Raw genomic sequence first — 14,139 nt, 5'->3', positions numbered from 1 at the left:
TAAAATAATTTAAAATTTTAAACTTTTATAATTTGATAATTGTCTATTTATTTAAAGTATACTGTCGTGGAAATGATAAAATTTAAAATGTAACTAAATTAAAAATTCCAGATATACAAATACCACGAGCACGATTCCCTCCTTGAAAACAAAGAAGAAGAAACGCTGACGGAAGAAGAGAGGAAAGCGGCATGGGAGGACTTCGAGAATGAGAAGACTAGGCCTCCGCCCGCAGTCTTCGCGCAGCCTTACGCTATGCATAATGGCATGAGTGAGTTATTTATTATTAATAATTATTTTTGCGATTATGACATAATAATTGTTTAAATAAGTTATTTTTTATTAAATTTAAATTATTAATCAATCATCCAAATTTTTATATCAAATATTTTTATTATTTCTCATATGCGTTCACGGCGTTGCTAGGTTACTAAGTACCTTGTTTTTTTTTTTTTTCAATTTAAAATGAAATGTATTGTACAATTTCTAATATTTCCATTCTCTATTCTTACTCTCATACTATTTCTATTATTCAATTCTAATTTTTAATCTAATATATAAAATTCTCGTGTCGCGGTGATTGTTGTTAAAACTCCTCCGAAACGATTTGACCGATTCTCATGAAATTTTGTGTGCATATTGGGTATGTCTGAGAATTGGACATCTATTTTTCATCCCCCTAAATGTTAAACCCCAATTTTTTAGTTTTGGATAGTTTTGTATATGATACAGCATTAAATTGTATGTACAACCCCTAATTTTCACCCCTCTACGATCAACCCCTATTTTTTATTATAAATGATATACATGGCAAAACGACGTTTGCCGGATCAGCTAGTATTCTCTAAAAAGTTTTCTTTATCTATTATATGATTATAGAATTATCTATTATTAAATTATCTTCCAGTGTTGGCACAGCAACAGCAGTTGGCGTACGCGGCTCTGGCAGCCACTCTTCGTAAAGAAGCTCCCACTATCACCGAGAACCAGATACGAGATATGATACCACTTATATATGGTGCTAACCCACAGGTAATAACTAATATAAATATTTAAATGTAACGAAAATCTAAATCATAAACTATGGGAGTTAATATAATTTAAAATATCTTGTCCGGTTTTGCCAACTCTAAACTATATCTAAGTAAAATATGAGAAATTGAACCTTTGATTTGTAAGTTACTTACAAATCAAAGAAGATATTTATAATCCCTACCTCCAAGTGAATGTCCCAGATATCAAATTATTTTATAGACATACTAACAATTATTAACCTTAATTCGAACCTAGGTACCTCAGAATGCGCTGTCAAGTGCTTGGCAACGAAGCCCAAATTTTCCTTGAATACAATTTTTGATAGACCCTAATTTGTCTGTTTAGATGTTCGCAGGATATGATTATAGTGTAAGTTATTTATGTCATTAAGCATGTATGTGTCGTATTTTATACTTTTAGTATCACTATGTTAAAACTATTTTATATTATATTAATCATTGGATAACAAAAAATAATCCAAAGTTGATTTCCTAAATATTCTAAATTTAATGTACAAATTAAATATAAAAATAATTCCCTTAAGATTGATTTAGTTAATTGAATAAATAATTAGGAATATGTGTATATGTATTTCTGTTAATTGGATAATTTATTTGAAACATTTTTATTGCTTAACTTATTATAGTTAAGAAAATCGTAATAAAGTCTATAAATATAAAAAAAAATATTTTAGTTTTAAAGATCTTAGTATAAAATTCTATATGTTTTGATTCCATCTAATTAATATAAAATACATATTTTCAGCTCATGCAAAAGTTGGGTGAAATGTACAAATACCCACAATCAGGCATGATGAATCCGGGGATGATGAATGCTGTCATGAATTCTGGTGAGTGTATATTATTATAGTATATGTATATTGTATGTACTATAAATATTTGACTTGCAGTATGAATTATTATAATAATTATATTACCTAGAAAAAATATGATAAAATTTATGTTAGATTTTTTTTAAATACATATTACTTTGACTATATAGGTAATGAACTTGTGTGGATATTTGTGAGTTTTGTTTTCAATTCTCCATACCAATTATTAATTTATAAAATTATATGTAATTCTTGTATTTTAATAACTAGGCATGCCCTTTTTTTATTATACTTTGTCTATATTAATAATGAACGTTAGAAGAAGTTCATTATTGTCTCATTTGAACACTTCAGGTGCTGGTGGTGGCAGTATGCCGCTAGGTGGCAGCAGCGGGCTACAGTATGAACCGCCTTGGCAGCGACAGCAGCAGATGCGATTGCAGCAACTGATGCAGCAGCAAAATGTAAGTATTTACACAGAAATTTAGACTAAGCCGTAAGGCTAACGTTAAGTTAAGTATAACTTTTATATTGTAAATAATAAATATTTAAAATTTCTACAATTATTTTAGCAAATGGGTGCGAAGTTCTACGCGGGAGGTCTAGGCAGTCGTGACCCCGTGGCGATGGCCCTGCAGCATCAGAGGGCGCGGGAGATGATGCTGGGAGAGCGGACACGCCCACGCGGACGTCCGCCGCATCGCGATACTGCGCCAAGGACCAACTCACACGACGTTGTTAACCTTGACTCGGATTAGGTAAGAATTGAATCTTAAAGAATCAGTAGTGAACAAAATAATTCACTTCATATGTTTTGAATTTCTTACTTAGAGTCTGGCTAATGAAAGAAGATAATTGAATTATTTGAAAACTTTCGGATGGGCAACACAGAATGTCATTGAATTTCTTAGGTTAGTATGATTTATTGTCTTGATACTTCATGCAATTACTCATTTTTATTTCTAATGTATATTTTTTTCCGAATAGTTAACAGGTATAATAGCCTAAACTTTGTTTTATTGATTTTTTTTATTCTGATTTTGATTATTCCGAATAAAGTTGTGTTTTACAATAAACATAGTTTTAGTTTTCCATGCAGTCATTTTAAGTATCAGTAAAAGACTAAATACGTATAGTATTTAATTTCATAGAAATACAGTTACTATCAATGTAAAAAATAATAAAATAAAATCAAGTATCAAGTAAGTTTAATCCACAAAATATATCAAACTTTTAGGGATACCATACTAAATTTTATTGAATCTGCCGCGCTTTTTAGTTATCTTCTTTCATTAGCCAGACTATATCAATATAGTGTGTTAATTCTTTAGTGTATGTTTTCTTTGACACAGTCTGTACTGCCTTATATATAGCCATAATACTCACATTCTTATAAAATAATAAAACATTAAATTTAAGGCCTTTATCTATTATACATAAACAAACCTGAAAAAGGATGTTTCAAATTACGAAAAGTCGATGTTCTATGTCAACCCAATGTTTTTTTTGTTATGCCGGGAATCGAGTACTCTATCCTTTATTATATTTTTAATAGGTATAAATTGTATGTTAGTTAAATGCTAATCTCCAAAACAACTGGTTTAAAATGAAAAAATATTTCTGTGATAAATTGTTTATTCTAGGCTATATAAAATCACACTGCTACCTTAATATCATGGGTGAGAACTACCTGGTATTATAGTTTCAGTATCTGTTATCTGATAGATGTCAATTTTTTTTACATGTTTTACAGAAGAATACTACAAATGAACTCTGTACAGTGAATGATATTAAGGTGCTACGCAGGAAGGATAGTTGGTACATGAGCCGGAGTGGGCCAAACTAGGCATACTGTGTAGTTTTACTATAGACACACCCTACACTACATATCATGAATCTCATTTGACATCGCACACAAACTCACAACTAGAAAAATAAATTACCTATGCTTGTAGCTACAAATCCAAGAGATTAGGATATTTTTTTATCAAGCAAAAGTTTAGTTCAAAGGTTAAGTGATTTACATAACATTGTGTGTGGTTTTATTTGTCAACTTTAAGATTCAGTGTCAGGCGACTACTTATAAGACAATTTTAGGTAAGATTTCTCGTGAAGCATCTTTTAAATTCAAACTCAATGAATATAGCTTGCCAACTGCAGCACATATCAGGCACTTTTGGTACTCGAAGCTACATGAAAAAATATATACAGTGCCTAAATGCCTAAAACAGTTTAGATTCATCTTAAAATCGAATTTCAAAATGTAGATGTAAATAAGAGTAGAAAATGCATTTTCATTGTAAACTTTTTAATCTTCATTTTCAAAATCATATTTAAACAAATCTGTGTTGAAAAGGTTTTAATCAAATTTTAATATATTTTAAACATTTTTTTCTAGTACAAACTGGACTTTTAAGCATTTTAATACAGATTTGAAGTTTTGCATTCAGTAAATGTGGCTTGCTAAATTATATTAATCTCAGTACAGGAAATTAGTGTTAAGTTATAATAAATGTTGGTAGTTTTAAACGCAATGTGGAGATACATTTTAATATGACTGTGCAATTACATACATAATTTGCTTAATTTTCTTTATTAGGAAATCAATATTTAGGTGTATAAATTTTATAACAAAATGTAGGTTTATATTATAAATTGGGGATAGAATTCATTGTTTCTCTGCCCTTTTAAAGATTATAAGTAAAATAATTTTGTCATCAATATTGCAAAAAAATAAGGCAGATAGTGGGGGCAGAGCGACTGACCCATTTGCTACTTCTGTTGTAACTTCACATAAACTCCATTCCATTAATATCAATTGATTTAATTGGATTTCTGTTTGGTGATGTCATTATCTGTTGTGAGTAGATTAATTAATTGTGATTTAAGACTAGTTTCTATAATTATTTTTCAAATTACTTGATAATCAAACGGTTGAATCTGATCAATGGAAGTTTATTTAACTCTAAATGTGAACATTTTAGTTGTGATATTATCACTATTACATTTTTGTATACGTTTATTTTAATAAGTCACTACGGTGACTTTAATACTTGACAATTACTATTAGTTATATATTTATAAAATTATGAATAGTATTCTCCCGTGTGATGATTTAATTGGACACTAATAAAGGCATTCTGAATGTTGTTTTTATTTTTTAAGTTACAAGTATCTCCTAGATTTTATCATAATATTTATGAGTTATATACATTTTTTATGAGCAGTATTTGAATTAGTTTGTAAGTTATTTACTCAATATTTTGTTAAGAATAAACTATAACAGGTTTCTTTATTTCGCACACATGTGAAGACAGTTGTAATTTCACAATAGTATAACAATATGTACTATATTATAATAATGGTAAATGTAGAAAACTTCCTATTATTTTGTAGTAAAATTGAGGAATAATAAATAACTTAAAATGTGTATATGTTTGTTTTATTTCGTATTAATCAATCCAGGATCTATAATAATACCATCTTATTTATTTTATTAAATTATGATGATAATAATACATACTAAATTTATGTTACTATATTTATGAAAATAGTCCAGAAATATAAATATGCCGAAAATTCTGGCTATTGTGAGGTGGCGACACTGATGAGCAGAAAATTTGCACTGCACTTTTTTACGTATGTTATGACATGAAATGAAAATTGATATTCTGCTGTATAAAGTCCGGCTGCCAGTTTGCTAAAGAGGCCTCTTCACAAGCTACACTTTATATAATGAAATAAGTGGCTACATCATTGCCGACTATATTCCGAAAATACAAAATACATTTTAATGCAGCACATGGCTGAAAAATAAGAATATTTTACAACGCGCTAGTTCATACAGAACGGACTATGCAGTTATATTACGGTCGAACTCATAAAACTACTTGGACAGTATTTATAAGTTGTTAAAGACTATGTAACTTTAAAAAAATGTTTAAGAACTATTATAAACCCTAAAATGAAAACCTAATAGGTATACTAATAATGACCTAAGATTATTTAGACACTGGAATAATACCAATCCACGAACTAGTTCGATATGGCTTCTCAAGGAAAAATTATTGGAGTTTTCACTAAGAAGCAGTATCGAACATTTAACGCATACAAGATCGATAAGCAACCTTAAACTTCCGATTCGCGAAGATAATGTATATGGAGAACAGACAACTTCATATACTGTTACACTCAAAAATCAAGTGTTCTTAAGGGTTCTAAGGTATTTTTTGTTCAACCTGGGGATGTAATAACTTTTCTCCATAATTTTTTTTTGTTTTGATTGATTGATTTATTAACTCCCGTTTGTAAGGAATTTAAAGGAATTTGTTCTGTGATATAGACCTTCAGGCACCAAGGTTAAACACATTAGTGGTTTTTGAGAAATTTTGTACTGTTAATTTATTTCATGTTCAAGCAATAACAGTTAAAAACAAAATATTATTGTTAGACAATCTATAAAATAATATGTGTGTTATTAACACGATTTAGAAATTGAAAAATATTCTTTTTGTTACATAATTACGTACCACTACATAAATAAATTAGAATAGCTAATATAATCTGTTAATCCAAGATCTAAAAGTATAGAAATTAAACTCATAATACGACTACTAACAATAACTATTTAATTAATAGTAATAATAAGTTAAATCACATTTTATGAAATTTAATATTGACAAACGTATCTCTATAATTACCAATTGAAATTACTTTATTGTTTCACATCCTCTTGCTTTTAAATAATTTTATAAATTATAGAATATTTTTATATAAAGTGTTGCATCATATATCATTAAAACAATTGCGACTTTGCTATTTAATTATTGGCAACCTCGTCTAGGCTTCAGTGTGCATATTATCAAATTAATAACAAATCTAGCTTTTATAATATATTTAGATTAGGTATTCCTGTTTTGTAACCAATTGATGCTCCAATAAAATTCAACAACCTCTGAGCTAAATATTCTGCTTCATCCTTTTTAGCAACATTTGCGTTTATCATTTCTAATTTGTTTTCTTTACAAAATGATAAAACATCACTGGTATTCACAGCCATTGAATCAACAGAAAGCCCACAAGGATTCACCAATACCACTCGACGCATTTTTAAATCTGGGTGGACTTTATCTAGCATTTTCCTTACCCATTCAATACAAAAAACGGTGCTTAAATCTATAGCAATGACCATGAAATCTATTCCAACCCTTCCTGTTATATCAGACTGACTGATGATCCTTTCCAAATCTATACAGCGTAGAACAATCATTTTCCACTGAAAGTCTTCTTTTGTATGAACGTGGATCAAAGCTTCTGATATATTCTCAACTATATCACGGTTTACAGCAAGAACAACAATAGTTAAACCGTTTTTATATGATGTTTGACCTACCCATGGGGCAGTGAGCATGTTATCTTCCTCTATATAAGACATGTTGAGTAACGGTTAAGACTATTTATAAATTACGGTCAAACATACAAAATTGAATTCAATCCAATTAAATTGAAATATTTAATATTGTTGGTTTAATCTAACTTCTTATTTATAGTTGTCGTTAAATTTAAATTTTATAAATTAGTCAAACGTCAAAAGTGAAACTGTCAAAGTGAGTAGTCAGCTCAATACAACCGTCGTATTATAGTCATCTGACATCTGTGAGCAGTGGCAATTGGCAATTCACAATTGTCAAGTAAACACAACACCTATATAAAAATAACAAAGTACACCGCGAGAGTAATACAAAAATAATCTTTACACTTATGACTTAACATTATTATGATTCACGAAGTTCAAACTCGGATTTCTTTTTAGTTCTCTCTCATGTTTACCTACAATGAGTTATCAAAATACAGCTTCATAATTTTATAACTTTTTCAATTTTCACTAGCCCAAAGTATAAAAAGATAAAAGCCATAAGCTAGTAGAACAAAATGAGTCGTCGAGATGATAAAAATTCTGATAATGGTTTTGAAGCATGGGGTGGTTATATGCAAGCTAAAATCTCAAAACTGGAAGAGCAATTTTCCTCCAAAGCTACAAAAGAAAATCAAGTTTCGGATATATTTAAGGGTATTAGTATCTTTGTCAATGGTTACACAGTACCTACAGCTGATGAACTAAAAGATTTAATGGCTCAACATGGTGGTGTTTATCATACATATCAACGACATGAAGACATTGTTATTGCTTCAAATTTACCAGATACAAAAGTAAAGAATATGTCCCTAACAAATATTGTAAAACCTGAATGGATAACTGAGAGCATAGCATGTAATCAGCTGCTGGATTATAAAGATTTTTTACTTTATTCTAACAAACATTCCCAGCCTAAGTTAAAATTTCAAAAATCTGCTAGAATGAGCATTGATAAAAAAAATAAGAAAGAATTATCAACTGATAGTTGGGTTGAACCAATTAATAATTTAGATATTGAAAGACCTCTTCTAGATTCTAGTTATGTTATTGTGAATTCTTCAAATCCTTTAAAAGATATTAAAAATACAGACACTAAAACTGCTGTGGATCCAAATTTTATATCTGAATTCTATAGTAATTCAAGGTTACACCATATATCTCAACTTGGTGCGTGTTTTAAGCAATATATCAATGATTTGAGGGAAGAAAGCAATTATATATTTGCTGCACAAATAAATTTAAGAGATAGAATAAAATCATATAATCAACATAGCAGTTTTTCCATGAATTTTGAATATAATAAAATAATTATGCACATTGATATGGATTGTTTTTTTGTATCTGTTGGTTTGAGGAAACATCCTGAATTAAAAGGTAAACCTGTAGCTGTGACCCACTCAAAAGGTGGCCAAAGTCAAACAAAGAGATCAGGAGTTAATAGATCTGCAGAGTTTGAGCTCTATAGGCAAAAACAAGCTGGAAAACTAATAAAAGCTGGTCTTGCTATTAATGATATTGAAATTTCTACACGAGTAGATAATATTGGTGATGAAGGTAACAAATTTGGTTCAATGAGTGAAATAGCTTCGTGTTCTTATGAAGCAAGAGCAAAAGGCATCTGTAATGGAATGTTCATGGGAGCTGCTTTAAGACTGTGTCCAGAGTTGCAAACTATCCCATATGACTTTGAAGGTTACAAAGAAGTAGCTTATACACTTTATAACACAATTGCTCAATATACACTAGACATTGAAGCTGTATCATGTGATGAAATGTATGTGCATTGTACAGATCTCCTAAAAAATCTTAATGTCAGTCCTGAAGATTTTGCAACAGTAATAAGAGAGGAGATTAGAGAAAAAACTGGATGTCCATGTTCTACAGGTTTTGGAGGGAATCGACTTCAGGCCAGATTGGCAACAAAGCAGGCAAAACCAAATGGTCAATTCTTGTTAACTGCAAATCTTATTGAAGATTTTATGTTCGACATCAAGCTCAAGGACTTACCAGGTGTTGGTAGACAAACATCTCAAAAATTAGAATTACTGGGTCACCAAACATGTGGATCACTACAATCACTGACTTTGGCATCTTTACAACAACATTTAGGTAATAAGACTGGAGCGCAGCTCTTTGATCAGTGTCGAGGGCGTGATCGAAACCCATTGACATACCATACAGTCAGAAAGTCAGTTTCTGCTGAAGTCAACTATGGTATCCGTTTTGAAACAAATGATCAATGCTATCATTTTCTGAATCAGCTCTCTGTAGAAGTTCAGTCCAGAATGCAACAGTTTAAAGTAAAAGGACAGTGCATTACATTAAAATTAATGGTGAGAGCAGAAGAAGCACCAGTTGAAACAGCTAAGTTTTTAGGACATGGTTTTTGTGATGTCATAAATAAGTCTGTTTCATTGCTTGAAGCAACTAATGACTCTCAAATAATACTTCAAGAAGTAACATCACTTTGCAAAAAGCTCAATATAGATCCAAAAGAAATGCGAGGTATTGGAATACAGGTAACAAAACTAGAACAATTAAATGACAAACTACAAAAATCTAAAGGTGCCATAAGTAAATTTTTAACCAATGTAACAAAAGATGAAAGAAAAGATAAACCTAATTTGTGTATGAAAAATGAACCAGTTTCCCCTAAAAGGCCTCTGTTCTCACCTAGAAAAAAATCACCTATACTTGGACCTAGTAGATCACCTAATAAACGAAGAGGAAGACCACCAAAAAACTCAAAATTGAGTACATCTAAAAATCTTATGGACAAGTTCTTGCAGTGTCCAGCAATTAAAAATGAATTTAAAAGTCCAATAAAGAATAAGTTTAAAGATGTTGAGGAACCAAAGAAGAATATTGAAAATATAGAAACAAAAACAATAGTTAAATCTGGATTACTGGGGTTATCATGGAAACAAGTCCGTGAATTACTTAGGGCTTGGTTTGATAGTGGACAGCCACCAAAGCAGTGTGATGTAAATATGATCATTTCATATATGGAAGAGATGATCTGCAATAGAAATATTGATAAGTTATATATTTTAATAAACTTTTTTAGAAGAAGAATACAAGAGATTAATAACGAAATATGGAATGAAGTTCTAAATTATGTTTTAGAACAAGTTCAGAGTGCGATGATGGCTGTGTATAATAAAAGGTTGTATTTCGAAGATTGAATTTAAATAAAACAAGTTTTATATTTTCTTTTTACTTTATTTCATCTAGTGTTTCATGTCCTAACACTACAAAGAAAAAACATTATTCCATAAACACGGGTCGTGTCAAATAATACTGCCTTCAACTAATTTCATGTGGCAGGTACAGGCTAAAGCTAATTGGAAGGTATTAGAAAACAAGGCAAGTACAGATTAAAAACAGTATAAAACATTCATGCATTCAAAACGGTAACCACTTTTATATTAGAATGTACGTATATGTACTATGGTCATATATTATGTTGAAAATGGCAGTTAGTATCACTTGATAAGCGTATACACATAAATGCCATTAGCATTTCACATGAAAAGCCAGACAATTTAAAATTTGGTGTCCTAAACTTGATGGTCAATTTAAGTAGGTAATTTTTAATTATAATTATTATCACAGATACTTCATTGCGAAAATTAAAGAGGCATAATACAATCTGCCCTTTGTGTAAAATGTACCGGCATATTAGAATTTCATTAGGAGCGAATTGTATATCTTAAAATAAAAATAATTGTGCTTCAAAAATCAAGCTAAGCTTGTAACGAAAACTTACAACTCATTTGTGACAAAAAAATATTGTTACGAAGTAAACTACAATTTTGTTACTATATATGATTATATATCATGATTTAATTCTAGTATTTTATCACTATAATTTGAAGACTTGTATTGGGACAAATTATCAAGGCTTTCAATTTAGACTAGAATTTTAGCCAGTAGCAAAATTATTTTTCAGTAATTGTATATTTGATACAGTTTATCTCACTCACAATTCAATCCAATTATAATGCGTAATATATACATACTTTTCTAAATTAGTAATATAAAGAAAACAATTAATTTTGGCACTGCTATTAAATAAAATTATATTTCCACAGATTATTAAAAAAATCTTGGCACGATATTTTAAAATCAGTACAAAAAGTACAAAGCAGTGCAGATAAGTAATAAAAAATACAGATGTTTTCGGAAACAATATAGAAAGTTGAGAATCAACAGATGGCTGTAATAAATTTGCACAAAAAGGATTTTTTTCAAGCTTAAAAATATTGTCCCTATATTTAAGTATTTGTAAGTGGCCTCACGCAGTAGAGTTAGCTGATATAGAGTGCTTGAATTTCGAGTCTATAATTATTTCGTCCCCTGAAGACATGTTGTACGAATATAGCTGTTTCGTCGGATATTTCATTTCTTCCGGACCCTGAAAAAAAATTTATCAAAAAGGGGTCTTCTGCTTTAATACAGTAAACATTCTGTTCAGCGGATATTGAAGCAATAGATTTAATTAATCTAAAACTAAACCATTTTTATATCCAGTAAATTTAAACAGAGATTTAATATTAATGTGAATAATATTGAGATTTCATAGAAATCATTTTTTGTGTGTTTACCTGTGAGTCCCTCAGCTCTTGGTCCACGTAAAACAATCTCATCTTGGATGCGGGGAATCCAGCCAAACGCTCCAATCGCGTTTTTAAATCTGCTACAGTTCTGAAAGTAATTTTCCAAACCATCGTTTTTAATGCGGTTTTTAGACGACTTAAAAAAAGAACGTTATCAATTTGCATGTTAAACTTTTTATTCAATATTTTTTATAATTATAATTTTAAGACTCGTGCTTTAAAACGTGTCCTAAATTTCGCAAGTCTTAGTATGTTTGTCCACAAATTCTTCGAGAGCTAAAAATTATATCGATTTGAACGAGGTAATCAAGTTTGGGTATACGTTACATCAAAACCGGCTCAATAGTGTTTGAGATAAGGGTATTATGTGCACGGCCTAGGTAAAAGTATTGACACCTGTCAAGATCAATTTTTCAAAATGACCTCTGACGATGTATCTAATCCAAAATATTCTATATAAAACTAAACATAAAATACGTTACTAGGCGAACGACTACCTCCTTCGCTCATTGTGTATGGTTATGCTGGATTCGATTACCGGCGAAACATTTCCGCGTTCCGTTTTTAATAACATTCAATAGTTGAAAGTGACAATTAAACGTTGTGTTAAATAGAAAATAAAATTAAATGGCAAAATTTCCAAAAGATAAAATTTACAACATTCATTAAATATTACTCTTTTTAATCTCATAAAATCTACGAAACCCGTCCCATGCCCCCCACAACGGGATGTTATTCTTTGCTACGTTGATAGAATTCTCAATACCTGTAAACAGGTACCGGGTTCGATTCCCGGTTCGAGGGCATGTTTTAATTTAATTTAAATTTGTTCTCGGCCTTTGGGAGGGTTGTGTGGTACCGGGCGGGTGCTTAAACCGTACACAGAGGACACGGTCGAATTTCTAAAGACAGGCACGAATTATAAAAAATCCTATACTTGACGCTGGCTAGTACAAATCGTGCCAGAGCCATAAAAAAAAATACCTGTAAACATCAACGGTCCTAACTTCGCTGGTGTCTCCACACGTGAAGGTAATTTGCACTCGCTTTTCTGGTCTCAGGTCAACGGAAACCAGCGGGTCCAGCTTACCGTGAACTCCCACTAACTCCCAGTATCTGAAAATGAAATATACACTAACAGTGCATGCTTCCAACAAAAAAAAAACACATATTTTTTTTTTTCATTTTGTCCCCACAAAATTATAGAACGAATAAAGTGGAGAGATATATATATATAGTTAGGTGGGGTAAATGCATGAACGGGGCAAATGTAATACCATAACTTTAACTGTTTACACACAAAATAAATACAATAAATTTTTAGTGCTATTACCCCAGATTAGTAACTATCTACAGTATTAGAATTGTAACATATTTTTTATATTTACCCCTTTACACCGGGATAATGCATTAGAGATTTAATCTGTAATCATCTATAAATATAAGTAATTACATCAAACAAAAGCCTAAAGCATGTTTAATATTCACAGTAAAAATTATTTGTAAATTGTCCACAAAATAACAAGTCAATCTAGTTATGGTACTCGCATTTACCCCACCTGACCCTACTAATAAATTTTAAGAACTATTTATATTGGCAAATTAAATATACCTACCATATAACGGTTTTGAAGTAATGTGAATTATATGTTATTAAATTATAATGACAATGGCTGCCGATACCAGCACCATTGCTTCGACATATATAATTATTACATACATGGTTTTCAGTGCACAGAATATCAATACTTCAATACGTGGCCATACTCAGACAATATGCCAAATGATTACCTTTTCATAGATGTAGTTGATATCGTAAACTTGGAATCGCGCGGTACAAAAACTCAACAATCAATTCCAAATATTACAGAATAGTCGTTAGTTCTGCCCAAAATTTAATCGTTGCATCAAGCAATAAATCACGCTCTGCTAATTCTTACAATGACATGATGTTGTTTACGTAAACAAATATGCAGTCTCGTAGGATGTAGTAATATATCAAATGTTTAATTTTTAATGTAACACTGCCGCCCATAGACACATTGCCAGAGGGCTCGCAATTGCGTTGCCGGCCTTTAAAGAATTGGTACGCTTATTAAAGGACCCTAAGTCAAAGTACCGTGTCGCCTTGCAGTTCACATCAAACTTTTTAGAAGCTAATTTAGCTTTTCCGTTCAAATGACCGCGAAAATAAACGTCATTCGATATGTCAACGTCCTTTATTCCGATGCTGGCTG

General features: G+C 30.7%; 4 protein-coding genes across 6 annotated transcripts in view; 2 read left to right on the top strand and 2 right to left on the bottom strand.

Moving 5' to 3' along the window:
* The window catches only part of LOC125060237 (transcriptional regulator ATRX homolog), a 34,372-nt gene extending 29,073 nt beyond the window's left edge, over positions 1-5,299 (top strand). For all 3 annotated transcript variants that reach the window (XM_047665032.1, XM_047665031.1, XM_047665033.1), the window contains 7 exons: positions 112-271; positions 908-1,032; positions 1,381-1,404; positions 1,801-1,885; positions 2,222-2,331; positions 2,440-2,625; positions 3,621-5,299. In XM_047665032.1, the coding sequence (XP_047520988.1) occupies positions 112-271; positions 908-1,032; positions 1,381-1,404; positions 1,801-1,885; positions 2,222-2,331; positions 2,440-2,625 (690 nt within the window). In that variant the 3' untranslated portion in view covers positions 3,621-5,299. The remainder of the gene's footprint in view (positions 1-111; positions 272-907; positions 1,033-1,380; positions 1,405-1,800; positions 1,886-2,221; positions 2,332-2,439; positions 2,626-3,620) is intronic.
* Positions 5,300-6,520: 1,221 nt separating this feature from the next.
* On the bottom strand, positions 6,521-7,438 carry LOC125060243. Its single transcript, XM_047665038.1, has one exon. The coding sequence runs from the start codon at positions 7,299-7,301 to the stop codon at positions 6,753-6,755; it is 549 nt and encodes a 182-aa protein (XP_047520994.1). The 5' UTR covers positions 7,302-7,438; the 3' UTR covers positions 6,521-6,752.
* A 146-nt stretch (positions 7,439-7,584) lies between these two features.
* Positions 7,585-10,495, top strand: LOC125060238 (DNA repair protein Rev1). The gene has a single exon (XM_047665034.1). It carries the CDS (start codon positions 7,799-7,801, stop codon positions 10,466-10,468), a length of 2,670 nt encoding a protein of 889 aa, XP_047520990.1. The 5' UTR covers positions 7,585-7,798; the 3' UTR covers positions 10,469-10,495.
* Positions 10,485-14,139, bottom strand: part of LOC125060241 (tubulin-specific chaperone cofactor E-like protein) — a 26,003-nt gene continuing 22,348 nt past the window's right edge. Inside the window, exons 6-8 of the mRNA XM_047665036.1 lie at positions 12,887-13,018; positions 11,891-11,990; positions 10,485-11,700 (exon numbers count right to left, since the gene is read on the bottom strand). Coding sequence (XP_047520992.1) covers positions 11,581-11,700; positions 11,891-11,990; positions 12,887-13,018 — 352 coding nt within the window. The 3' untranslated portion in view covers positions 10,485-11,580. The remainder of the gene's footprint in view (positions 11,701-11,890; positions 11,991-12,886; positions 13,019-14,139) is intronic.

This window comes from Pieris napi, chromosome 21, assembly GCF_905475465.1.
Source record: "Pieris napi chromosome 21, ilPieNapi1.2, whole genome shotgun sequence".
Taxonomy (NCBI): Eukaryota; Metazoa; Arthropoda; class Insecta; order Lepidoptera; family Pieridae; genus Pieris; species Pieris napi.
This window is presented reverse-complemented; position numbering and strand designations above follow the sequence as displayed.

Coding starts and splice junctions, on each gene's coding strand:
- LOC125060243 (XM_047665038.1), bottom strand. CDS start 7,301: ATGTCTTATATAGAGGAAGATAACATGCTCACTGCCCCATGGGTAGGT.
- LOC125060238 (XM_047665034.1), top strand. CDS start 7,799: ATGAGTCGTCGAGATGATAAAAATTCTGATAATGGTTTTGAAGCATGG.